The following is a 26,420-nucleotide window of genomic DNA, read 5'->3' as shown; positions in this document are numbered from 1 at the left end:
TTGTTGCTGTATACAGAATTTGTCCCACCATGTGCCATTTAATCTCCTGGCTCTGTTACGTTAAAGTCTTCTCTGTTCGTTTTATAGTCTTTTATTCCCCCATCTTGCTTCTGCTACTGATTACCAACATACATATTGTACGACGGGCACAGCCTCTTTTCTCTTCAACAGTGCACAGTGCAGTGGAGCCGCACCAGAAGTTCCTAATGACTAAACCTGCTTCACACTTAGTCATTACAGAGTGCGCGTTCCCTTCAGACTGTTTTAATGAAATTCTCTGGTACCAGAAGAAAGAAAATGAACCCATCTAGAGAATGCTGTATGTGGACACGGTGGGTGGATCTGTCACAAAATGAACTAAGTTTTGACTTCTTAAAATCTGAGAAATGGATTTTAAGAAGCCAGAAATGATCCGTTTGCTTTGCAACATCCACCATTTAAAGACTCAGCGACATGTTACAGTGTTGCTGGGTCTGGAGTAGCTCAGTGAGAATGGAGCTCGGAGGACTGTACAGAAACTTTAAAAGGATGTCACTTCAATCGGAAAGCATATCTCCTTACCCAGATGCATATAATAGAATTTACATAACCTTGCTCAGAACATTATATAATTTACATAGCCCTTTGAATAAAGATAAGTAAATAAAAAAGTGCATAAAGAATTTTTTCTATAATTATTAGAGTTGACAAGTGTTAGTAGGTTGGATAAAGAAATAACAAAATACACTGAATGATCATTTTATTAGGTACATCTACTCTAAAACTAAAATTTTACAGTCAGTTGCAATCACTATTATATTCTAAAGTCACTTGAGTGACTACTAGAAACCTGTGTGTTGTATAAACCTTTACAGGCCTCTGTCATGCGTGGCAGGTTTTTGAACAGGGCAGGTGTTACCTAGATACTTTCAATATACATTCATACTGTAACTGCAATCTTAATACACACACTTATAAATAAACATAAAGTCATAGGTATTAATACTGCAATATCTAATAAACATGAAAATAAATATAAAAGTAAATACCAAATATAACAAAATAAGATCGGATCTCAGAAAAGTGGTATGCAAGGCCATGTCATGCCATCTTAATTGTGTATGTAATATTTTTTGTGTGTTTTTCATCAGTGTCTGATGTGAAAATTGAGTTTCTATTATTTTGTATTTTTCCGGTGTAGGCAGAGCAATGAATTTTATCTTACTTAAGCAACTTTCCGAGTACATTTGGCTTACTTTTATCTTGCGATCACATGAAGCTGTAAGTTAGGGCATGTTATGCATGTGTATTCCCTTTGCTGACTCAGCTAATTACCAGCCACTCCATGAGTTAAATCAAGTGTATGACGGTACAATAAATACTAATCCAAGCAGTGTTGAGGATTGATAGCCCTTTCCATGATGGGCTCCGGTACAGCTGCTAGAGTGGGTTTGATTCCTGTAGTGTCATGGATTTGATTCTCATAGTGAGTATGATCAGTATCATAACGGTAAATATATACGTAGTTAAAAGTGTCTGCCAAGTGATGTACATAACGTTACTACTGATGCGATTAATATTTCACAACAAATAAATACTATTATGCTTAGTTTTTTTAATACTGTCATAATGTTTATTGATATAGAGGTGAACTGTTGTACACAACCTTTCCCACTAAACTAAATTGATAGCTATACATGAACAACTGATATCATTACTCTCTAGTATTCAAAAATACATTGTCATCAATTTGATTTATTTCATAGTCACTCAAACACTGTTTCTCCCCTAAAGAATCAGATGCTGGAAAGACCTTGTTAAACAACCTAAAGTATCAGCGTACCCAATAACCCAATAAGCCAACGTAAAGCGCCTCCTCCGGCACCAAGCCAGAGACATGTTCTGGTGAGGTTCACGAGGAAAGTGGAAAATCAGAGAGGAGCTGCACTGGAGGTGCCTGAGACGAATGAACTGCTGGAACATAGAAATGAGGGTCAGGAGGTCAAAGTGTGTTCGACACAGTATATGTTTTTATTTATTTTTTTTAAAGCAAATAGTAAGATAAGCAGTGAACATGAAAAAAAAACACACAAACACAGAGATAGAGAAAGCCAGAGGAGGTAGTAAAGGGACACAGAGTAAAGTCACAGTGAAAATAACAATGTAAGATTCAATCTTTATTGTAATAAATGTAAATATAGGCATTATAGAACAATTTATGAGAAATCTCATCTTGGAATTTTTATGCTGTTTGCAGTTTCAGTCATGATTCCCATAAATTCAAGCCTCTACCTGTTCAGACATGTGGTGCTGTTTGTGAAAAACACGCCGTACTTCTGCTTTGTCTCTCTATTACCGTATAATACAAACACCAGAAAGTCAACTTACTGATCCAGTCCATCACCATGACAGCAAGACTGAACAAAATTTTCCACTAAGCCTTATCTCTCTTTTTTCCTGTCTTTGCATATTGGTTTTCTTGTTTCTGAAATGGGGGGGGGGGACTATTTTCAAAAGAGCTTTTAACTGCTTGAGAAACTTCCAATGATATGCTTTCTAATTTGGATGTATACACACTGTTTCGACAAACGTGCAGAAATGTCTGATTTTAGTGTGCCAACAAAAATTTCTGGCTGTGAATTTCACCCGTCCTCCTATTTTTAAATGATTCAGTAACACTTTGATGGTATTGTGTAGATACTTCTAACATCTCTTAAATACTGAAATCTAAAGTAAAAATATTCTATTAAATCTAACATTAATCTAACCCTAGTCCTAATCTTAAAATCAACCCAAAACCTAATACTAACATTAGCCCTTTTGAGAATCACCCATGTTTCAGGTGACAATTCAACTAACATGGTAACAATGTGTGTATTTGTGGATAATCTATAGAGATTATCATAATAAAGTATATTTCCTGCACTCTGCCTTTGAATTTATGAGTTCATAAATGTCTTTAGCACAACTGAATAAAATCTATGCAGGATTATATTTATTTGTATGAAAAATAGTACAAAATGATCTACAAAAATCATTATAATCTGGAGAAATTCCCCAAAAGACTAGCAAAAAGATCATATGATGGTACAGTATTAGCTTGATTTTGTTAATTTTATTAATAGTTAACAGTAGATCTTAATTTTGGGATTTTTTGGGATTTTGGGATACTCAGATTTCATGGATTGAATTTTGGGACATACATAGTGCATTAGAGTCATTTCCTGGACATAAGCAAATCCATCAGTCCCTATTTCTGAGAAATCCCTCCAGTTTTAAAAGAATGTATAAATATATTTCTGCTTGTGTGTGTGTGTGTGTGTGCATAAATAGACATAGATATTATCTACCCAAAGTAAATGGCCCAATCGACAAATATATTCACAAGCATGTTACCCCCAAATCACCAAAATAACATGCAAGAAACCCACTAAAAGCAGCAATGACAGAAGGCTATTCAAGAGTAATTTATGGGGCCTTTATAGAGGTGTGTCAAGTTGTAGCATCCTGTACTGTTTACAACAGTGTCTCTCTGGTGTCTATGCTTTCTCTCCTTCTTAACCGTTGCCTTATTTGGTATTAGAATGATCACCAAAACCCAGCATCGTTCTTTAAAGATGTTACTGGGATGGAACCTGCTGCGGCAGGAAAATGTGGTGGAGAGTTCGCAGGCAGTGCAGGTGAATACGTGTGGTGGAAACACACACGCAGCAGCAGCAGCTTGCCCACAGTGTGCTTGGTTGATCAGCTATTAGCTGCTGCAGGATGTGTGCAACGCTCTGATCTGATGTTTAATCTGTGGGTACTGCAGTTGCAGGCAGCAGACTTCAGATGGGTGAACCATAACAAACAAACAAACAAACAAACAAACAAGTCCCTGCAATGCGTAACAAAACTAAAAATATCTGTAAATGTTAGTTTTTATCTATTTTACACTATGAAAGTTTATCCAGGAATCTGTTCTCTAACAAACTATTACCTTATACAGAAAATTCATATTCAGAACACATTTGCACTTGAGTTTTTTTTTTTGTCTCAATGCAACAATGTCAAACAAACTTTAATTGAAACAAATGACTACATTTATCATGAAAACGAACCATAATAGATTTCCATGCACATAAGAGCCATTGGCTAAACAGTGCACTGCCATAATGTTGAGACACACACCAGTTATAAGCCCTTATCTGTAAGATAAAGTTTTAGTATGGCTTGAAAAAAAAAAAAATGTAATAACGGGAAAAGTCACTTTGGAATGAATGTACTCCACATATTTAGGGATGTGCTATTGTACATGCTTCCTAATCATAGTATGCTCACTAAGATCATGCAAAATTTAGTGTGCCCTTTATTTTGCTGGTTAAAAAACTTTTCATAGACAATACATATGCAAATTCAAACTCATATATACAGACTGATGGAGACTGAACTAACAGGAGAGGAATAGCAGAAATAAACCCCTTTAGGAGGCATTTCATCTATACTGCAGTGGTCAGCCTGTCTCACGAAGCTAAAGCCAATTCACACGTTTGGGACTCGTCATGTAAAACATGAGGTGTTGACAACCTCGGTAAATAAATTAGGACAGTGGAAGTCGCTGAATTTATATTACCAATGGAAGCCGTTTTGCTGCAGAACGGTCACGAGGAGCAGTAGAGAAGATCTATGTCTGCATCCTTTGCCAAGGCGAATATGACGTAAAAGTGTAGCACAAACAGAAAAGCATGAGCGAGCAGTTCTTCAATCTCAACTATGATATCAGTTCTTCAACAAATTGAAAAACTTGTAAACATCTGGGCTATATGCACGTGTGGCACAGTATCAGTTAGCACAGCAGAACACGATAGAGAATTTGCTGAATTCTTAGCAGACTGCACCGGGTCGAGACGGAGAGTGGCACTGCCGAAACACAGCTGACGGTGGACAGAAGGCAGGTCTGGGCTGTCCATCGCACCAGCCATTTAAACCCAGAGCGCCAAAGCCATGCGAGTCTCATACACCAAGGCTGTGACGCCATCATTCAGTCGTCGTCCTCGTGAACCTGAAAAAAGCAGAGATGAACTGCTGATGAACTAATATTATAAATACTGCTGTTTTTTTTGTGTTTGCTTCTTTCTTTTTTTAAAGGGTTAACAAAGAGAAGTTTGAACTATGTGTGGCCCTTGAAATACCTGCTAGACTATAGGCTTCTCAAGGTCATGTTTATCATCAGGATCTTCATCAGAATCTGCAAAATATTGAAGCCGATTTACTTGAAGGAAGAAATAAAATGCATAACCAAACAAAAACAAACAATCTCAGTATGGTTAGAGAGAGCTGTAATCTGACATGATCTTATTTTACATAGTGTACATGCATATTAGACTAAATAAAACACAGGAATACAATATTACTTAATAGACTTAATATATATGCATTCTAGTGTAATAAAATGAAGACAGTGGGTTAATACTGAACATGAACCTGAGAAAACAGCCAAGGGCGAGGTTTTATTCTGAGCAACAGTGCCAACATTATCCTTTAATCTTCATTTTAATCTCTCTGAATGCATAGTGCACCTGGACTCTCTGGGTGGCATTTCCAGGAAACCTTTTCTGTGGTTAAACAGCTAATAATATTTGGACTCAGTCACAAAGAACATTAAAACATCTATATAACGGCAAACTAAAGAAATAGTGTGTTGCTCTTATATGAATACTGAGGGACTTTCCAGGAAGTATTTACTAACCAAAATATTATCTTGCTGTGAATAAAGCTTTGGCTTTAAACCCTTGTAATCCGTTGATGCCTGATGTTGCGCTCAGCCTTCTGATTGGTCAGGATCAAGCCCTTACCTGCCAAAGACTCTGGCGGTGAGTAGAACTGGCCATCTGACTGGACCCCTGGGTGTATCAGTGCAGCTCTCTCTGTGATATTCTGTACCGTCAGATACCCTGTAATCCAAAATGCGGACATCGGTTAGAGCGACACTCTAGACATTCTAGAGCAGTGTTCCTCAGACCAGTCCTTAGGACTGCTACACGTTCAGCTGGTCCACGTTTTTTGCTCCCTCACACTTTCAAGGGCAGCCAAACCGAGCCTTCAAACAGATCTACTGGGAGCTTGGTTGAAATAAAAACGTGGACTGGCTGGCAGACCCCAAAGACTGGGTTTAGAAACACCACACTAGAGCAAACATGAATTAAAATCAGTAAGAGAAGCCATAATTCTCAGAGATGGCGATATGATATTGTCATTTAACTTGAACAGGAAACTCACTGTTCTCGTCCATAGCTTCCTGAGGCAGGACTTTAAAGTCCAGTAGCCATGTCTCTATCCACGCCAGGATAAAAGAGATGATGGGCAGCAGATAGCCAAAAGCCCCCTGGGAGAGCAACTGCACACAGCCCAAAGAGAGCCAGACAGGGCTCACGTAACATGCTCCTGCTCCGATTTAATGATTGTCCTAAGACTTTCACAAACTACTTGTGAGCAATAACAACTTGATTGCCAGTAACAATCAACCAGACTCATTCTGTTGTTTAAAATCCAGTGTTGAATAATCCAAGCTGAGTGTTTCTAATGCCAGGACAGGTTCATGAAAAAGTAAAAAATGTAGTGCTTTTTGAACATTTTAAGGCTGTATTACAATGCAAGCATTTTACCTGTACACAGAATACATATATTAAGCTGGATGGTATTATAATGTAGACTCAAGTAATGGCTTATAATAAAGTTATTACATTCACATAAGGGAATGAAATAAAATACCTTTGATATAATAACTTTTGCAATCAAAAATGCACTGGTGATTAATGTGGTTATCTGTAAAGAAAAACAAGACAGTCCTTATTAACCTGTAAAAAATTATGATTATTCTTCGCTATGTGTCATTATCATCTAATGTTCATCAATATTCTAAATGTTGCATGCATGAGTCTATGGGACTAGTGCTGAAATCCAGTGACACTTATTCTAGATCCTTAGAAACCTTGACTACAGAACTCAAAAAATCAGCGACGCTTACACTTCAAACCTAAGACAGGGCATTACTGCCCTCTTGTGTCAACAAAAGCACACGCTGCCTATTGCAATTCTTAGGACTCGTGGGAGTGAACGTACCGCGATGGCCCACCAGTGACGCAGTCGGCACACTGCATATGCCAGTATCAAAACTGCAAAACGGAACATGGCCAACACCTAAACAGTGAGAAAAGAATATCAGCCCAAAAGACTAAATATATCTGAGCAATGATTCATGTGTACCATTAGACCTGGGGGTGAATTTTGGAACTTACTGATAACGTTCAATATTTAAAACATCATGATGGTATTATTACACAAAAATAAGAATACTTATAAAACGTAGCAAGAGCTGGCATCAGGGCATCAGAGTAAATATAGCATGCATTTTCTTTCTTTGGCTTTGACCACAGAGAATACACGGTACTTACAAAAATGTCAAAAAAGGATTTGTGGTAGTCATATTCTAACACCTCCTTTTTCAGTTGGTCTTGGATTCCTCCATTAACCTGAGACAAGGAAAGATATAGAAGATATTTAATCATATATCAATGCAGAAATACAAAGGTTACAAACATCTAGAACTTGTTCATTCTTTAAAGGTCCTTGCAGGACTTGCTGTACAGGTATTTATGAGAGAAAGTTTAAATCAAACACCACAGAACAAGGAACACAAATACACCAAAAATTAAGGAACTCTCAAAGCATCAATGCTCTGTGCCTATAAGCTCAGAGACAGTCCTGAAGAAGCCTTTGCTCTGATACAGCAATCTCTGACTCAGTCCTTTAGTGAGATACTTGAGATTGGGGGAGACTGTGATATGCAACACCCAACCTACATTGAGCTCAATGATCCACAGAAGAGTGATAAACAGAAGGTCAAAGGTCACAAACAGACAGAAAGTCCTTCTGACGTCAGAGATGCATTTCTTCTCCAGTCCTTCGTAGGATTCAACACGGGCAGACAAGGGGGTGGAGTTAATGGAACCCAAACCCCTTAACATGGCCCTGGAGTCCACACTGCTGCACTGGCTCGCCATGACAAGTCAGCCACGCCCACTGCTTCCTCTCAGCACTCAGTGTGTGCAGGGCTCAGCAACCATGTCTGATCACACTGAAACAGAAGAGGCAAAACAGGACTGAGAACTTTCACACAGCTGGGGAAAAACCAGAATAATGTCTGATAGTTTTAGAGTGCCAATATGAAGCTGAGAGGATTACGGTTGAATTTTGGGGGTAACGGGACAACTAAGCAATGCAAACGTGACAGTGTTTGCAAAATTATAAAGCCTTTAACACTTCAGTGTTAAAGTTCAAATTTTAAACCATCTTGCATTTGTGATTAAATCAGAGACTTTTTTGGTAAAACCAAGTTTTGCTTCTTTTTTTTTGGTAAAACCAAGCTTTGCTTTTACCATTATCAAATACTACAGTTGCACAACATAGGAACTGCTACATTCCATATTATACAACATTATTTGAAGTGGGGTTTGTCATAGACGTAAATAAGGCTACACCACAAGCTTAAGCATGATCATTTCAGCTGGTTAGGAACGACACCATGCAAAGCACATTATTGTATGTCTGTTACAGCCCAGAACAAGAAAACGTGTCTTAAGTACTTCTCCATATTAACATACATTTCAGGAACACCATCTGCAATGACTATAGTAGAACTGCCTCCAGCTGGCAGAGGTCTATGTCCAAACATACATGTGACCACTGAAAAGCACAACATACTCAACGGGTGGATCCAAAACGTGAGACACTTTTACCGATATTTACAATGCATGAAGAAAATTAAATAAAAGTTACATAGCAGGTATTTTGCTTTTATCGCGGTATAATTACCATAGCGAATCCTTATCTGGTCCTTATCAGTATCAAGGAAGTAAAACTGGCTTGTTAGCATTTCACTGACTTAGCAAAAATTCAGATAATAGAGCAGGTTCCGCATAGTTTTTGCCATTTAATCTACAGAATACAGGAACGTTTTTAATCATTTGTTTAGAAAAATCGCCAGGAACCATACGGGTCCATACGGGAACCATTTAGTTTTAAATAGCCATGCTATTTTAAGTTGCAGTCAGACAAGGATATAGCTAGCCAATTAATTTACTGACTTGTAAAATATTGTAGTTTCTTAAACAACGTCTAATGGTTGACTACATTAACACAAAAGAATGGACGGTGTGCGGTGCCGTGAAGGCATAATTACGATGTAAAGTCATAATCCATAAATTAAGATGTCTGTTGTAATAAGATTAAGAGAGCTAACCAGCCACGGTCTGGAAACACAAAGTTTACCATTCATCAGCATTTTAGCTAGCGGCTAACAGCTAGCGGCTAGCAATCATAGCCTATTGGCTTTAAATAGCCACCACAGTTAGCTACCTAATGACAACAAATGGTGTTTGGTAGCTATACAGGTTAGCCAACGCTACATATCCTGGTCTATCATAACCAAAGGTACATGCTAATCTGGCGTTTGTGTGATATGGTAGCACAGCGAGCTAGCTAAGATAAAATACAATAAGATAAACTAAGATAGCCGAGTTATTTAAGACTCATTTAGAAGAGTCACGAACAAGAAGCTGACCAAGACAGCTGTTAGCAAGTTAGAATAACAAACAGATCTAGGATAAATAACCAGGCTCAGGTTAGCCATTACGAGCTGCTGTCTCGGCGCGTTCCTGAGCAATACGTGCGTCTTGATTTCACAATGCGACATGGCGTAGTTACTCAGATAAATATTGATATGTATATTGATAAATTGGTAGCTAGGTTGGCGTACTCACCTTGGGTCACAGAGCAGCTAGGACCAGCTAACCGCCTCTAAACCTGCTATACGTATGAAAGGCTCAGGTAAACCAGCTACCTGGGTCGCGAAAATAGCGATATTTCTAGCTAGCTAAGCCGGTACAACCCGACCGAATATTTGTCTTAAGTACTGGTCTTTTGCACGTTTATCATTTATTTTTGCACTGGTTTAAAGACGCCTTGATGGAAGAGAAGCTGGTCCTAAAATCGCACGAAAAACCGAACTTCTTTTGCCAGCACGCTGAGGACAGGCTGTGGCGTCATCGTGTTTTGGAAACTGGAATTGTGGGACGTGTTGTTCCCGTAGGCTCGGCACATGCAGAATGCAAAACATGCAGACGCAGCATTTTTCTTCAAATGCAAATTAAAGAATCAACCATTCTTAGTACATTTATTTTTATTTGCTTTTGGTTTCAGTGTGTCATGAATAGCTTTGCATTGCAAAACAGCAACAAAAAAAAGTAGTCATACAGGATGACTGTAGTGCATAACAAAACAGTGAACCTAATGGACATCAGTAGAAAACATATCTAAAAGTGCATAGATGACAAAATCATTCATTTTTTGTGCTTTGAACTATGACCAAAGTGTGCTTTTAGGTAAGAATTTGATACACATCATTTATTATGTACTACTTACTAAATAAAATTTAGTACATTAGAAATGATGTAGCTACTATACATACTGTCACATTCATTATGGTATACTCCTTTTTGGTGCCAGGAACAGCTTATGTGTTCATTTCACATATATACTTCCACAGTAATCAACATGTAAATCACTCTGGATAAGAGCATCTGCCAAATGCTTTAAATGTATGTATGTAAGTTTCTTGCTGCAAAGCTACCATATAAGTAGATATGTCTACACAACATTGAAATATTAGCCTCTTGAAGTTATACTTTGTATATTCCATATCCATCTTCACCCTTGCAGAGTGCCAAAAAACTATATTATTTTGTGTTAGGAAGCAGACTCAGCACTCAGAGAACATAAGTTCAGGTGTAGCTGAAAGGCAGGTGCTTGGAGGGTTGAAAACCCCAGGGTCACCGATACCAAGCTCCAGGTCAAAGAAGCGTGTAGAGGTGGTCACACTGCTGTTCTTGGTGTAAGTCTCTTGCACAGGGTAGCAGTCCTTCAGGGTGTACACCCCCACCCAGTTCTCATCTGTGAAGGAGATACAGACCAGAGTGGTCATTTCCGGCATGGTGCATACTCATAGATATTACATGGCATACAATTCTTCACCTTCCGTGTCAATATTGGCTGTTGCTAAAAAGGACTTGATACACAGCAATGACATGCAGGAATGCTGATACCTTTTATTGGCAAGCACTTACTTTTACGAGCTGGTTTTCTGTCTGACCACTCTTGAACCTCAATCATGTCTCCAGGCCCACCAATGAAATACTGATCTTCAAATGTGGAGTTCAATGGGATGTCGTATGGATCCCAAACGTCAGTCAAATTAAGTTTAGCACACTTCTTGGTAACTTGCTCAATCTGGAAAAGCACTCCACTATTAAACAGGTAGATGTATTCAAAGTACCTGGGGGAGTTTAGACAGTAGTAATTACATTATGCAGCAATAGGGTTATCTTAACTAAGAATTATGCAAGAACATATGTACAGTTCTACCAGCTTCTATTCCAACAGCTTCTATTTTAGTGTAGCCCATATTTTTCTGCAATTTCACGGAATTTAAAGGAATACAAATACGTAACGCTTAATACTGTCAGCAGACTGAAGTGCGGAAGAGTCTAACTCTTTAGATACGACACGTTATTTGACTTCTTATTGCACACAACCGGCTTAGCTGGCGTTGCGGCCCCTCTTATTTTACGCATTACGGAACAGAAATAACTTTATTCGAACAGAGCGGCCTGGTCAAATAACTGACAATAATGTTTGCGTTTCTCCAAATAAACGAAACAGGATTATAAATTGCTTATATACTTCAGTCACTTCTTAAGCGTCCACTCCTTTAAAATATTTCATAATTTCTGACTACGTAATTCTCGAAAATGTAACAAGATTAGGCCATTTACTTCTTGCAAGGTACGTGTCCCCGCTTCTCCTCCAACACTCGTATTCGTTTATTCTGGGCATCATAGGAGACCGCCGCCCGTGAATTCCTCCCTGTACTATGGTCGTATTCAACGGTCCGTCCTTCCCATTGTAACGGGGCTGGACAGGGCTGCGTCTGGACAAGGACTGGCGACGGCCGGCCGGGCTGGATTACCATCGTTGACACGCAGTATGCGAGCGAAAACATAACAAAACTGGACATTGTGTTTAGTTAGTACTCCAAACGAATGCCGATAAAGTGCGTGCTGCTCTGCACTGCGGTCAGAAAAAGTGCGTGTTCCAGGTCAAATTAAAAGGCCTGGTACAACACCGTATGTGATGCAAGGTGGAATAATGTTGACTCTGATTGGTTGAACTGCATGGAACACCATAGGCTCAAGAAGATACGCGGCTGCCTACCAGCCATATAACCTTTTATTGGTCTTTTGTTATAAATGATAAATAAATGACAAATTATTATGTTTACAGTATGTAAATTGAGAAATCAGCGATGGAGAATTACAGAGTAGCCGGGGCTTGGCGGTAATTACTCCACTACTGTACCAGTAATCCCTTTTCTTTGAGTATATGCGCTTAACCTGGTTATTTCCTCCTTTAAATTTTACCCCACAGAACTTAAGTGGATCCTACCTTTGGTTCTAACACCTTACTTTGGTGTTAATAACATTTGCGTATTGACATTTCAGTGACTTGAGAAGCCATCAATGATTACATTTGATTTTATTAATTAAGTAAAATTAACTGCATTTATTTGAAAGAAAAAAAGAATCCTCACATATAGATAAGACAAAGAAATTCATCCGCAAACTGTTATGGATAATTATGCTATGGAAAATATTACTTTAGACTATTCGTTTAGATTAGTTTTTTTTAATAGCTTAAATAAATTTTACTTCAAGTAGTTTTAATAGTTTAACTCAAGTGCCGTTTTTGAATGCATGACTTTTATTCTTTAACATGATAAACTTAGATTAAATTCTAGCAATGTCTAACAACCTAATTGATCGTGAAGCTAGCAGGGCATAGCTAAACTTTATTTTTCTTTTCATTTCCTTTCATTTTAATTAGGCCATTTCCGAAACGTGAAAGGTTGTAGGAACAAATGTAACGCCAATGGGCTCTACAGTAAGCTGCAATAAAGCGACAAACATCCAGAAGAAGACCGCTATTGAGATTTTCCTGCGGTTAAAAGAAAATAACCCGTCTCGGCCCAAAAATTTATTTATATATATATATATTTATTTATATATATATATATATATATATATATATATATATATATATATATATATATATATATATATATATATATAGATCGGATCTATCAGTTTACTATGCGATAAATTTAGCAAAACGGCTTGTTTACCAGTTTCGAAGACATATCCCTCCCATGCGATAGGTGGCGAAACTTTTATTCTTTTTCGATTTTGATACAAGCGCTTTGTCTTTGTTATTTCTATAGAGTTGTCATCTAAAATATGGCGGCACAGCAACGTGGGGTGTCGCACTCCAACTTAGAAGAAATAACTATCGGACAAATGTCTGCATCGAGTGAAGATGAAGGGCCCGAGGAAGTCGCTTTTGATGCCTCGAAGACTGTCGCACTCAAGAGCATGAAGGATGCATTAGAGTCGGTCAAAAGGTATTCACCTCTGGTAAACGTTCGCCGTCTCGTTGCTAACTCATTAGCATGGCAAGGCGAGTTTATTATCTATGTTTGTCATCAGGGGAAAGGAGCAGCTGAAGGAGAAGAGAAGGAAAAGACAGCTGTTTTTCCAAAAACAAAAGGTACGGAGCTTTGCATGGCAAGCTGTTACATGCTTCTTTCGCTGGTGGATTTATTAAGTCAACTAACCTAACATGGAAGGAATTCTGGTGGTATATGAAATCAGACTTTTCGCTTCATTTCTCACACAATAATGTTTTTAAGGAAAACATTTTAATGTTTTTAAGGAAAAGCGACTTCCACAAACGCTTTTAGAAGAACTTGAAACGGTGCCTCAGAAGTAGGTGTCTCTCTGTGATACAAAATATGTTTACGTACCACATACATTTATACACATATCTAACTCTTGTTTAACTGCTCATTAGACAACCGAAGCCTTCAGATGAAAAAGGTAAAACTCCTTTCAGTTTAACACATTTTCTGGCTGTCTTTCTTTGGGATCTTAATGTATTGGCTAGTTGGGTTGTACATTTTATTGATTTGTTGTGTTCTGTTTGTTTATGTTTATATATAATGCCTTGTCTCCTTCTGTAGATGAGGAGGACACAGAGAAGAAAGCAGAGGTGAAAAAGCCAGCCAGAGTGTCTAAAAGGTAGAATCATGTTTTCTGATGAACTATTTGACTATTAATGTGTGGATTCACAAAGATGGCTAAGTGTTGAAACTGAATCAAATTGCCAGTTATGTTAGGGGTTGGGTTTTAATAACTGTGGCAATATCACATGACTAAGGCAATTCTTACTTAACCTTCATATCCTGTTACTCACATTAGCTCGAGCGTGAAAGTGACTGCTCACATCACTGCTTGGGTGTAAATACTAACTGCAAATGTAATTTACGGTACCATCCTGTGGCTGGCTCTAGTTTGCAAGGCAACTGCAGTGTGATGTGGGTAAAGGATAGATCCACTGCCTACTCCCTGCAGCAGTCAGCAATGGACTTTGTTCATGCACGTCTCTATGGACCAGGAACGCAGAGAACAACCAGTAAGAACACAACTGCCTGTCAGTTACAACCACTATGCATTTGTTTTAATGTGGCTAAAATAACTTCTCTGCTGCATAGCACAACACAATGCATTTGACCATTGCCAATGTGAATGTTGTTCACCAATGCAATGTCTTTCAGATGCTCAGGTTCTATCCCTTGAGAGGAAACGGGGTCTCAATCAAGGAGCAGCTGTACAATTTGTGAATAAGAAATTGGGTGAGTTTAATTGTGGCTTAGGAAGCACTCCCCTTCTAAAAAACGATCAGTCGTGAGTTAAAAGCGTGACGGTCGCTGTGTCCTCTCAGGAGCTGAACAGAAAGCCAAGGCAGAGAGGACCAACAAGAGGTTCATTCGCAAGCAGAAGCTGATTCCCAGCTGAGAGCCGCAGTGTAGTTATGGGCATGTAGAGGTGACAGCAGCACGACGTCAGCCTGTCTCGCCTGCTGCTCAGTTCAGCACATCTGTAGATGGAGGTCTGCAGACAAGCGAGTCAGAGCTGCCACAGAGCCAATGTGGACAAAGAAACTCTTGGAATTGGTGTTTTTTTTTTTTTTAATTTGAGGCTAAGTGAAAGCCTTGCTGATCTTGGAGAGCACAAAACTGGGGGAAAAAAGTTTCAAAATGTGTCCCTCTGTAACATGAAACTGGCTCTAAGACTCAAAGTTGAGTTGCTTTGGTTACGAGTCACCCATCCTATCCCAGTTCAGTTGTTCATGTGTCTGCCGACAGATGCTAAATGTATTTAAGTAATGTATGTTCACTTTACATTATGTATGGAAAAAATAAATGACATTGTTTCATAGTGAATCTGAATACCTGGTATGAATATTTTGTGACAACTGAATTCATGGCGTTGGAACAGTTGTCAGTAACAATAGATTTAATGTGTGCAGCCCATAATGGTATTTACAATTCAGCATGACATCTGCTCCAGTGGAAGTGGTACTTGTGGAGGTTACTGTGTAATAATTACAAAATTACCCAGAAACAGCCTTTGTCGTAACATGCATCCACATTAAAATTGGTCCACAACCAGTGACATGCAAAACGGACACATTTTAACTCCAATATGCAATCAAATTGTTTAACAAATGCACTTTTGGGAATTTAGAAAAACAATCCTTAGACATGACTTATCCACCTTGGTATTTATATTTTTATTACTGAAAAATGATAAGACAGTGCTGTTGAACAATACTGCATCATTCTCCTTGTTTTGAATGTACTGATGGTGAGTAGGGCTGGCTGGTAAACCACGGCACAAAACCAGATGCAGACTTGCCACTTTTGGACCAAATGTGACCCTAGGGGCCATATTTACCACTTCTCCAAATGAGACCGCTGATCTAGAAACATTTTCTCCCTTTCTCTTCTTGCAAATTTACGCAAGGGGAGCTGAGCTGGCATCAGCACTGTCGCTCAGAGGCAGTTGACAAACACAGGCTCAGGTGGCTGTCGCAGAGCCGTTGCTTTACAGAAACGAGAGTGCGAGTGAGCAGCGACTGGATGAGGACAGTTCAGATGGGACCGAGCAGGCTGATGGAAAGAGCCATAGACATCGATTACAGCTACAAAGTGAAGTGTCCAAACGTTGCATCAAACCTGCTGTGCAGTTGGCAGAGGGAGGGTGCACTTGCACAAAGAAGGGCTTAACTCATATACAGCTCACACTAACTCTCTATGCTAATTACCACCACTATAGAAGAGTCCAGCAGTGTTAGACTGCGTTTCTTTTTTTCTTTTTTTGTTTTCCTTTAGGTAACTAAAATATTCCACTCTGCATGTTAATATAATTTAAAAAAAGGGTTAATGGTAACAAGTACACAAGCTGACACCTTACAAACAGCAGGGTGTTTTTGTACTGGGACCGTCGTGCTTACTTAGCCAGCTTTCACTCAAGAACAAATATATCTTATATGCAAGTTTAATGATAAACATTAATTATAATCAGAATAATTTGCCTCATGCCTTGTAAACTAGGAACCAATCAATCAGAGCCTGCATCACCCACCCACCCAAAACAACCTCCCTCACCCTCCCTCACCCCTCCCTCCCCTCTAAAATCAAAACTGAACAAAGCAAAAAAAAAAAAAAATGGTTTGGGAACCGGGTCGGCCTGACGGATCCTGCCCCAACATGTCCTTAGGTGTGGGGAGCCTGGGCTGTAGAGGGTCCAGTCTCGTGAAGAGAGCCATGATGTGTGGGGTGCATGGAGACTGGGTGCCCCAGGCTGAGGTTCATGGCCTGGCCCGTTACTGGGGACAGCGGGCGGAGCTGGGACGGCGCGGCCGCGCGGAGGACCGCCTCTCCGCCGCTGCTAGTGCAGGTAGTCGTCCACAGAGGAGAAGGCACACGAGCCAATGCCCGTGCGTGCCATAAGAGCCAGACACTGAGCTGCCTGGCCCACCGCCTGGGCCAGAGGAGGCTGCTTCGGCAGGTTATGAGTCTCTGCAGCACACACACGTTAAGATGAGCATTTAATGTTTGGCACTCAGCTCTTTGAAGCTCTCAACAGCATAGATAATTTTCATTGTTACCAAATTTGCTGAATGTTGGGATAATATGGATGTGATCAGAAAGAACAAAAAGCATGCTTTCCACACATGTCTGTGTATAGCTGACAAATTTGACCAGAACTAAGAAAGCCATTTAAAAGGTGAATGGATAACGGAGATTTTAACGGAAGTATTTAACTCCCTATATTTTTCCACCTTTGTTTTGGGTTGTGCATGTTTTTGTTTTGCCTTTTGCTCATGTGATCTTTGCTACATGTGTAATAAGTAAAGAATGGAGGTCAGCGTGCCAGTGTTGTTGGCAAGGCCAATTGAACATCTTCAGCCAGCATGCACCATGCACTTGTTGTGTCTTTAAGAAAACACACTACCACAATTGTTGGATATTGACCAATCTGGCAAGAGGCCTGGGCTACGAAGACTCTTCAAAAGCTTGTTCAGAAACAATCGCCCATTTAGGAACTAATGAGCTCTGCTCTACTGTCATCTCACAAAGAGCATTCGGTAGGGGATTGGGACATTTAAAAAAAAAAAAACATTTTTAAGTTTTATTCTGTGAATGGGCCTTATGCGTTTGTACCTAGTATTGCACTGTTGAGCGTGGAGCAGACAGGCTCTCTCTGGATAGAGTCCAGCTGGTAGCCCACAGGGCTACTCCAAGGGTCTGAGTACGCCAGCAAGCTGAACGCGTCCTGCACAAGGACAACAGGAAAACAAAATCACCCAAATGTACCACAAACCTTGCCTGCAACAGCACTGCATTCTCACTCTGCAGCAAATGCAAATCTTGCTTTGTTTTGTCTTAAAATCAATTGTTGAGCAAACCTGCTTATTGAGCAAAATACGCGACCTAACCACCTGCCTTATTTTCACATGCAAAATGCAATTTCCTATTTGCTAATGTATCCCTGATTAACCTGTTTCTCAAAGGCTTTTGTTTTTGGCCTTGATACCACAAGTTGTAATTAAGCACCTTTAAAGTTGGGTAGTAGAGCTGTACTGCAGATATATTTTACATATATATGACATTTACAGTAAGTATTGTATTTGTGTAATAGCTTTTTATCCCTGCACTCTAAACGTTTGCTACTGTGGCACCCAAACGTACCTAAGGCAGTACATTCATTCATCCATATACCCAGCACACGGCCACTCAGTGAACAGCGGCACACAGATGACTCCATTACCTTAAGCATCTTCTTATTGGCCGAGCTCTTGCCCCGTTCTCGGCGGAGGTGTTCGCTCATGCTCTGGAGCTCTCGGCCAAAGTGGATCATCCTCTCGATGGCGGCCTGGCTCCCCCCGCACAGCTGCCGCTTGGACTGGACCGACTCCACTTCTGTGGGTAAAGCACAGGCGAGGTGAAGTGCTAATGACAAACGCACTGGGCAACTCAAACTTCTGTTTGCTGTTGGCCTGTGCTTTGTTTCATTAGCAAGTTATTAGAGTGCTCCGAGCAGCATTTTATATACCAGAAAACCGCTGCAACTGAAACCGTATTCTGTTAATCGGGCTCACCCATCTCTGCGTCGCAGTCCTCGACTTCTGCTCCGTGTGTGGAGCTTCCATTAAGGAAGCCATTGGAGGAGGACTCTGACACCCCATTAGAGATATGATCCACCTCCATCTCCACTTCATTACTGCAACACAACACAAAGTCCCATTAGCAGGTGCACAAATAACCAGCTTAACCTGCCAAGTCACTGATACCAAGCAATCAGAAAGCCACCGTTAATGTTACTGTATTAATAACACACTCAAAATCACAGTGTTTCCAGCCAGGTGAACATAAAGGTGAACCATGTGAAGAGTAGGCCAGCCCCCTCTCACAGGGCTGCAGATTGTGCAGCGGCGATGACGCTGTACCTTAGTCCGGCCTGCTGGGTACGGCTGCCGTTCAGGACAGCGAGATCGCCACTGGTTACAGGACACGGCTTGTGGCTATGAGCTGAGGAGTGGCCTTTACTGGACAAAACTCCGTTACAGCAGTTGCCATCAAAACCTGTTTATGGAAGCATGCCATAAAAACATTGCCATGAGATCTGCAGACCAACTTGCATACTCATTTTCATTTGTGTTCCTATACTGCTTTATTTACACTTATTCACACTTTCATTTCTATTCTTAATGTTATATTTATGTATAAAGTATATTGTAAATGAGCTGCATTTATATGTATGAAAGGTACGATATAAATAGTTATCTTCAATATTATTATTATACATTTGTCATGAGATTTTAATACAGTTGAAGAGTGCCTTATGTAGCTACAGAAGGTCAGAGGTGATCTCTGCTATATACGTTTTTATATTATATATATATATATATATATATAAATAAAATGTTCATTGTGTAATACCTGTCAGGTAGGCCTGAGAACCAGAAGGTTTGTGGGTGGGGCTATTGAAGAGTCTGGGTGAGCCAGGATAGCTATCCTGGGATTTAGGGCTACGCCCACCAAGACAGCGCACCTCACTGTCAGTCCCATTCACCATCTCTATGAACTGCCTGACTCTGCACAGAGATAGAGGGAAAGAGAGAGAGAGAGAGAGCACGAGTCATATATTTGCCCCTCTACCCTTCCACCACTACTGGTTACCCCTTTTGCATAAACCCCTCCCACCCCTTTGAATTAGTTCCATCTGACAGAAATGCATCCTATAGTAACCATGAATATGTATGAAATATATATTCAAGGACATGTAAAATAGCCTATATGAATACATTTACATCCACTTTGTTGTTACACCTTCTGTGAAGGGATAGAAGGGCCAGACTGCACACCACTGCTACCCACTCTCCTCATCACTCTAAATCTGACACTTACTTTAACATGAACAGGAGGTCAGGGTTTCTTTCCAGCAGGCTGGGGTAGAGCTGCTGGGTGGTCTCTATGGCCTCACCCATACGGCCGGACAGGACCAGCTTCTGGATCCCTGCAACAAGGCGTGGGGCACAGCAGTGAGACCAAACACCAATAGTGCACCATCTATCCCACACTTAGTGGCAGAATCAGCTGGGAAGAGCATAAGGTGCGGTGACATGTTTGGGGGGGGGGGGGGGGGGGGGGGCGCACTCACTCTGTCTGTTTTTGATGGAGGCCAGCTCCTCGTGAACGGCCTGCTCCGTGGACTTGGCGAAGGCTTCGGCAGTGGCGCAGTAGCTATGGTGGACCAGGTAGGATGCCACCATCCTGCCAACACAGAGCAGAGGTCACACCCGGGCCAGAGTTACACTGGAACAAAGCCACCCGAGGGACCTGGGATCCTAGAACAGCTGCCCTGCCTTTGCTGTGCACTTTCACGGTTCACTTCATATGTCTGATTTTAGATTTTCTTTTTTGCTGGTTTAGTCTTCCTGAATAATCTGTCTGTGTTGAGAGTTTTAATTGGAAGCCATTTTGTTCCTCTCTGCTATGTTTTATTCCCTGGTTATTTTAGTGTTATATAAAGCATTAATTTAGCATAAAAGCAGAGGTAAAACAGCATCGTTTCACATTGGGATGCAGCCTCTCTGGCTGTTTTTAAATTATGGCTGAGGACAGTTCTTTAGGCTTGCATGTAAGATGTTTGCTGTTGTTCTGGGGCTTTGTTATGTTTTTATTTTTGTTTTATTGTGTTTTATTTTATTTGCAGCATTTTATTGTCCTACATTTGTTCTAGCACTTTGATCTTCAAATGTACTATATAAATAAATTTCTATTGCTATCGTGCTCTGTCCCTAGGGTCATGAAAGGAACACATAAAGACACACTTCTGGATCATGGCCTGCCACTCGCCCTCCCGTTCGCCGATGGGGAAACGCTCGATCTGGGCCTGGATCTTGGTTCTCCACTCGCGCATGTAGTCCTCAATGTCAAAGACAAACGGATGCTGCCCAAAGTTGGCATCCACCACCTCCCCTGGGGTCTGCAGACCCACTGTCGGGTACAGGTTAGGCTGGGGAAGGAACACATTGTACAGAGAAAAATGCTCAATGTACTCCAAAGCAAAGCCTCACATATGTATGTTTTAAGTTGGGGTTAATGTAGGTAAAAGTAGAAAGTACAGTCTAAACTGGCTGCTGTGTGAGAGCAGCAGAAATATCCCTGGGAGCCAGTGTTCACGGAAGAATAAAAATAAAGGTCGAAGCTGGGAAATCACCACATTTGGAAGCCACACTCAGGGAAACATGAATGCTGGACGCATGCCAGCTCTGTTTTCTCCTCAGCTGCCTCAATGGATTATTGTTTTAGACCAAAACAGAGCTCTGTTCTGGTGGCCAATGAAATGCATAAGGCCCACGACTGCTTTAGCAAAATCTCGGTCTCCATGAAAGAACTGACTCTAAAAATGTTGTGAGACATACAGATAGAAAGCTCAGGGCCACCGCACAACTGGTAAATGAGATGGCCAAAGAAAAAAAAAAAAGTCAACATTTAGGATGTAAATTCTATAATAAAAGTGCATTTAAATGGTTTGAGAATGAAACATTTGACAAAAGGGGGCAAAGACACTTACTGGTAAATCGGTAAAAGCTATACCTGGAAAAAAGAATAACATATTAATACACTTACTTCTACATGCATTTAACAATTATCGCTGTCATATGAATCAGATAATATTATTAAGATGTAATAACACTTTCAAATAATCCAACAAAATAGCCCTCAGAACGAATTTACAGCAATAAGATCCAACTAAAGTCTTTTTTGCAAGTTAAAAAAAAGCACGATACACTCATTAAATATTAGCCAAAGGTTTCCTTTCTGCCAGAATTAGCTTTGCACTCTCCTATTAATTATTTTTGTAGATTTAGGTTGGGGATGAATCCCAGATTAAAGACAAGTTTACTGAAGAAGCCCTTTACTCTAGAACATATACTTCTAATTCACTGTATGTTTTTGAATGCAAAATTTGAAATTATTTTTTGTATGGCAGATAGTTCAGGCATGTCAGTGAGGTAGGTCTATAATTACAGGAAGAAAGAGGGAACACAATACTCGGCGAGGAAAAAGCAACAGTGTGCGTCTAAGGTCAGCGCTCAGACTCGAAGGCAGTGCCAAAGCTGTGCGTCATACAGACTGTTGTGTTTCTAACCTAGACTGTGGCCATTCTTTGTGTAGAAGCAGGTGTTGTTGATGAGGTTGACGCAGCAGCCAATCACGTCGCCTGTCGTGAATGTGGGCCCGTAGGGCTGCCCCGTGCCCGAGGAGCAGAAAGAGTGCCCGTCGTCGCCGTGGTAACCATACGAGTGTTTGTCCCAGCCTAGAAGGATAGGGTAACAGACAGATACTTTAGCGTTCAGGGAACTTCAGCGAAGAGCGAGCAGAAACGAGGCCTCAGGGTCGTGCGGCGCAAGCTCTTATCTCTCAGACAGGCTGCAGGGGACCCACCCTGCGTCCTGTGATTGTAGAAAAGTGACTGGGTGTCACCACGATGTGGCAAGTAGCTCCCATCTGAACATACGATCCTCACACACGACTCTCACTTCAACACAGGGAAATGTTGCTCCAATGGACACACCCATATAGGCACAATGTTTTCAGCAGTATGAACCACAGAGGGACATCCAATGTGGGGCTTACCAATGGAATACACACAACTTTGAGCTATAGTATTCAGGCCTTAAGCAGAGACAATCAGGCTACTGATTTTTTTCTTATTGGTATTCAGTAAACACAAAGGTCTTGAACATGCTGAAAGGGCTCTGGACCCACGGGACATATTATAAATATATTAACACACATTTCTAAACAGCTAATGCAAGATTACCTTACAACCTAAATTCTTATAATGCCTGCTAAAAAACTGAAAAAGGCATAACTAACAGTGGATGAAAACCAAACACCACCATCTAGGACACTTTCACACCGAAACTGTGTCTTTGCGTACGCTGCACAGACCATACAAAACACCCTTCTGTTTTACAATGCATAGAATTTTCAGCTCAAGGAAGCAAGGAAAACATTCCAAGGTTTTCCTGCTGTTTTTCTTTCCATACCAGGAAAAGGTTTCACACCTCCCAAGCCATCATGTGTCAATACTACATTTTTGTCAAGTGCCAGGTTTCAACTGAATTTCACATTTTCTTTTTAAAGCAAGGTCCCAAAACAAGTAGGTAACAGGTAGGTCAGACCATATGTGAAAGCAACCACAGAATCTGAACACTAGTACTTCTATTTCAAGAAATGAGTCTACTGTTTAAATAGATGTAAATAACATTTACATTTTTTATACAAAAAAAAAGAATTCACAGAGATTTCAATTATGGACAATGGAAGGCACAACTGATTAAATAATACAGTAAGAACACCAAAAACAGGGCATTAACTCACCATCAGAGTATTACACATGCAACAGGTTAGTACACAAAAGCTGAATTAATAGCATTCTAAGGGAGAGTGCAGCATGGCTCTCACCAACTTCCATTTAAAAGAATAACCACACTTCTGAGTTGTGTGTCATTGCCCAAGTGCACATGTTTTAAACAGACAAAGAAAACAATATCTCCTTCAATGAATCAAAAGCACTCGATATGAGAATTCTGTTTTACCTGGAAGTCTGTTCATGTTGACCCCCTGGGCTGAGAGACCAATTCCCATGTACCTGACAATTTACAAAAAGACAATTATACAGGCACGAATGGTAAAACAACAATAATCACTGTACAAATCTGCACTGCACTAGACAAATTATATAATATATAATACCATTATTTCTTACCCATCTCTTCCTTTACTGATGATTTTCACCTCAAAGTAGTAGACCCCACAGGCTGCAGGAATAGGGTGTGTTGCACGAACAGACGCTGCATCTTTAGGGGTCTTTCCGTGACCTAACAATCAGAGAAAGAAACATACCTACAACACCCCTGGACAAGGATTTTATTCCTTAATGGAAGATCTAATTGTTTAAAATCACTATATGAATATTACTTAAATATTGGAAGGTCTGAAAAAGAAGTAAGGATGTGTTTATTTTTCTTGTGTGGTTTATTATCAGTGTATTTATGCTTACATACAGGAAATTAAAAATGCTGGCATAAAATGTATCCTTAACTGAGTGTAAAACATCTTATAAGGTTGTCAGGGAGAGGTTAGATATCAAGGGGGGGAAGGGGCACAAAAAGTAGCCAAGCTGTTTTAAAAAAAAATACATTTTTTTTAAAATTAAAACATCTTAATCATATTACCCATTGGCATAACATTTTAGCAGTATTTTTGTAGCGATAAATCTAATTAGACTACCATGAATTGTTTAAAGACCCCTAACCTTGCAGTGTTTCTCCATGCCAATAAAATGTTTACCAAGATAATGTCCTTGCTGTGCAAGTCCCTAAATCTTCAGTTATTTTAGGTTGCCCGGCTTCCAACAATAGGGTTTCATTTACCAAATGGCAAACATAAACCCAAAGGTCAACCACCTAGAATTACCAAATCAGCATTAAAACCGTAAATTTAACAGTAGCTTGTAACCAAAGTATTAATGCTCAACAATGGAATCTTGAAACCATGTTAACCATCAGATAAATACAAAAGTCCTGCCAATAATAGCTAATGAACAAGCCATTATTCGAGGTACTGGGTATCTAGTGAGCAGCTAAAACTGAGTAAACATGATTTGAGGCCTGTCTGTAACAAGACGGATGCAACCAATATGACCCTTGAGCAAGTGTAGCAGCTAAGTTCATAAGAACTCGTTCAGCTAGTCAGCTAACTACCTTGCTGGTGTGACACCAGCTAACGCCTTTGATACGACAGGGCCCACAAAAGCAGCACCATATTTGCAGAAGTCTGCTTCATCCTGTCAGCACACAAGCAACATCAGCAAGCTAACTATGCCGTGTTCAGCAGGCTGGTTTGCCACTGTGTTCAATCAGTTAGCGATGGCATATGTTTACAGAATGACCACTGTTGACTGTGGACTCCGACAATCTCGTTTTCATCGGGTATATAAATATCTAGATAACGAATTCTTAGGTCAAGCAAAGTAATGAAACGTAACTAGCTACTGGTTTAGCCAGCTAGCTAAAAGACCACAAAGAAGCTAGCTAGCTAGTTACTTCCGGACTTCATTGAATAGTTTTAGTAGTTGGCCAATTTTCCAGCTAGATGGCCAGCTCTGAAACTCCGGTCCAGCAAGAAAGAGCTGTCGTAGGCATCTTAAATGTTCACATCGTCAAATTAAACACATGACGGAGCTGACAGACTAGTCAGCTAGCCATTTGGCTAGCTATTTTAACAGTCAGAGAAGCTAAACCACACCAGAAAGCAAACGTTGTAAATGTCATACCTAGCTTAGCTTAGCCATGACAATGCTGTCAGACATGTAAGCCAATCCTATTTTCAGGTACTGTAATTCCTTATCCAAATATCCGATTAAGTTAGCTAACCTAGCTAATTGTCATGGCATTACGACTGTTTTAGGTTACTTCGACTGACTAATTAGCCAGGTAGCTAACTAGCTAACCATAGCTTAGCTAGTACTAGCCAATTAACAGGCAAACTATTTGTGTAGCTACCTAGCAAGCAACACTAGCTGAACAGCGTTAGTTTGAAAACGTTATTGTTATTTATTATTATTATTATTACCATTTTATCAACTAGCCTGTCACATAAAAGCTGGATAGCAACTAGGTCGGTTATCTAGGTTAGCTTTCTTGTTGATACACTGTAGGTTAAGTTACCTTTATAATGTACTCGAAGATTGTTCTGAGAGAGGCCGATGTAGCTGAATTTGTCCTTTGGACTCCAAGATCTCGGCAGTGGAGTTTCTTGTTCGTTGACGGCCGGGTAAAGGCGTCTAAGCCGCTGGTTTAGCTCTTTTTCCTGCTCGTTTAGAGCCAAGTCCCCGTGAACAACAACTGACATCAGAAACCCACAGCCCGACGACGGCCCTGACATTGCGATGAGATTCCTTCAATACAAACAGCTTACCAGCTACCTTTAGCTGGATAGCTATCTACTAATATCCAGCTGTTATTTATATGTAATGTCAGGATCCACAAGACACAAAATAGTAAGGTGTCTTTGCTTTTTTAGCTCGCTAGCCCAAGGAGCTAGCCCACAAATAGCTCCCTGACTGGGCTAGCAACGCGTAGGAGCTACTTGATGTTAACTATGCCAGGATGTCGATGCACAAAGGCTACGAAATCAAATCCAGAAGTTAAATCTTGAAATCTAAAACAACATATATGTGGCTAATCGGATAATATAATCCGAAATAAGACATCGACAGAGCGCAATAGACGTTAGCCCGATCTTTTGTTTGTTGTTGGTGAGAGATCCTCTAATGTGATTGGCTGTAGCAGAGTCCAGTCAC

At 40.2% G+C, this 26,420-nt stretch overlaps 4 protein-coding genes across 5 annotated transcripts; 1 reads left to right on the top strand and 3 right to left on the bottom strand.

Moving 5' to 3' along the window:
• Positions 1 to 2,378: 2,378 nt before the first annotated feature.
• Positions 2,379 to 10,080, bottom strand: stard3nl (STARD3 N-terminal like). 2 transcript variants are annotated; one of them, XM_027028009.2, is made up of 9 exons: positions 9,780 to 10,080; positions 7,821 to 8,095; positions 7,413 to 7,490; positions 7,081 to 7,158; positions 6,730 to 6,783; positions 6,238 to 6,355; positions 5,814 to 5,912; positions 5,151 to 5,206; positions 2,379 to 5,020 (listed from the first exon to the last, which is right to left on the bottom strand). In XM_027028009.2, the coding sequence occupies exons 2-8, from the start codon at positions 8,019 to 8,021 to the stop codon at positions 5,154 to 5,156; spliced, it is 681 nt and encodes a 226-aa protein (XP_026883810.1). In that variant the 5' UTR covers positions 8,022 to 8,095; positions 9,780 to 10,080; the 3' UTR covers positions 2,379 to 5,020; positions 5,151 to 5,153. The 2 variants fall into 2 exon arrangements, with proteins under 2 accessions (XP_026883810.1, XP_026883811.1); XM_027028010.2 differs by lacking the exon at positions 9,780 to 10,080 and adding an exon at positions 8,833 to 9,307.
• A 100-nt stretch (positions 10,081 to 10,180) lies between these two features.
• Positions 10,181 to 12,217, bottom strand: epdr1 (ependymin related 1). Its single transcript, XM_027028011.2, has 3 exons — positions 11,850 to 12,217; positions 11,142 to 11,350; positions 10,181 to 10,968 (listed from the first exon to the last, which is right to left on the bottom strand). The coding sequence occupies exons 1-3, from the start codon at positions 12,089 to 12,091 to the stop codon at positions 10,778 to 10,780; spliced, it is 642 nt and encodes a 213-aa protein (XP_026883812.2). The 5' UTR covers positions 12,092 to 12,217; the 3' UTR covers positions 10,181 to 10,777.
• A 1,140-nt stretch (positions 12,218 to 13,357) lies between these two features.
• On the top strand, positions 13,358 to 15,418 carry nol7 (nucleolar protein 7). The gene is made up of 8 exons (XM_027027995.2): positions 13,358 to 13,531; positions 13,617 to 13,677; positions 13,843 to 13,895; positions 13,981 to 14,006; positions 14,150 to 14,207; positions 14,480 to 14,601; positions 14,744 to 14,821; positions 14,911 to 15,418. Exons 1-8 carry the CDS (start codon positions 13,368 to 13,370, stop codon positions 14,982 to 14,984), a joined length of 636 nt encoding a protein of 211 aa, XP_026883796.1. The 5' UTR covers positions 13,358 to 13,367; the 3' UTR covers positions 14,985 to 15,418.
• A 1,243-nt stretch (positions 15,419 to 16,661) lies between these two features.
• Positions 16,662 to 26,408, bottom strand: ranbp9 (RAN binding protein 9). Its single transcript, XM_035536439.1, has 14 exons — positions 25,786 to 26,408; positions 23,823 to 23,934; positions 23,653 to 23,705; positions 22,197 to 22,364; positions 21,618 to 21,640; positions 20,872 to 21,056; positions 20,199 to 20,311; positions 19,946 to 20,054; positions 19,478 to 19,632; positions 18,985 to 19,120; positions 18,637 to 18,758; positions 18,306 to 18,457; positions 17,699 to 17,810; positions 16,662 to 17,053 (listed from the first exon to the last, which is right to left on the bottom strand). Exons 1-14 carry the CDS (start codon positions 26,000 to 26,002, stop codon positions 16,923 to 16,925), a joined length of 1,788 nt encoding a protein of 595 aa, XP_035392332.1. The 5' UTR covers positions 26,003 to 26,408; the 3' UTR covers positions 16,662 to 16,922.
• Between the last annotated feature and the right edge of the window lie 12 nt (positions 26,409 to 26,420).

This window comes from Electrophorus electricus, chromosome 18 (genome assembly GCF_013358815.1).
Source record: "Electrophorus electricus isolate fEleEle1 chromosome 18, fEleEle1.pri, whole genome shotgun sequence".
NCBI lineage: Eukaryota > Metazoa > Chordata > Actinopteri > Gymnotiformes > Gymnotidae > Electrophorus > Electrophorus electricus.
The sequence above is the reverse complement of the archived record's forward strand: the minus strand, read 5'-3'. Positions and strand labels throughout refer to the sequence as shown.

Bases quoted from the DNA above. Each gene is read 5' to 3' on its own strand.
- stard3nl (XM_027028009.2), bottom strand. From the start codon at position 8,021: ATGGCGAGCCAGTGCAGCAGTGTGGACTCCAGGGCCATGTTAAGGGGT. The intron at 6,784-7,080 runs GTACGTTCACTC...TTTTCTTTACAG, and splicing joins GTCACTGGTGGGCCATCGCG to ATAACCACATTAATCACCAG. The intron at 5,207-5,813 runs GTAAGGGCTTGA...AATATTTTGCAG, and splicing joins ACCGCCAGAGTCTTTGGCAG to ATTCTGATGAAGATCCTGAT.
- nol7 (XM_027027995.2), top strand. From the start codon at position 13,368: ATGGCGGCACAGCAACGTGGGGTGTCGCACTCCAACTTAGAAGAAATA. The intron at 14,007-14,149 runs GTAAAACTCCTT...CTCCTTCTGTAG, and splicing joins GAAGCCTTCAGATGAAAAAG to ATGAGGAGGACACAGAGAAG. The intron at 14,822-14,910 runs GTGAGTTTAATT...GTGTCCTCTCAG, and splicing joins ATTTGTGAATAAGAAATTGG to GAGCTGAACAGAAAGCCAAG.
- ranbp9 (XM_035536439.1), bottom strand. From the start codon at position 26,002: ATGTCAGGGCCGTCGTCGGGCTGTGGGTTTCTGATGTCAGTTGTTGTT. The intron at 18,458-18,636 runs GTGAGCCCGATT...CTTTACCCACAG, and splicing joins GGACTGCGACGCAGAGATGG to AAGTGGAGTCGGTCCAGTCC. The intron at 17,811-18,305 runs GTAATGGAGTCA...GTCCTTGTGCAG, and splicing joins CCAATAAGAAGATGCTTAAG to GACGCGTTCAGCTTGCTGGC.
- epdr1 (XM_027028011.2), bottom strand. From the start codon at position 12,091: ATGTCCAGTTTTGTTATGTTTTCGCTCGCATACTGCGTGTCAACGATG. The intron at 11,351-11,849 runs GTAAATGGCCTA...AAACTCCCCCAG, and splicing joins GGACACGTACCTTGCAAGAA to GTACTTTGAATACATCTACC. The intron at 10,969-11,141 runs GTAAGTGCTTGC...TCTCCTTCACAG, and splicing joins CAGAAAACCAGCTCGTAAAA to ATGAGAACTGGGTGGGGGTG.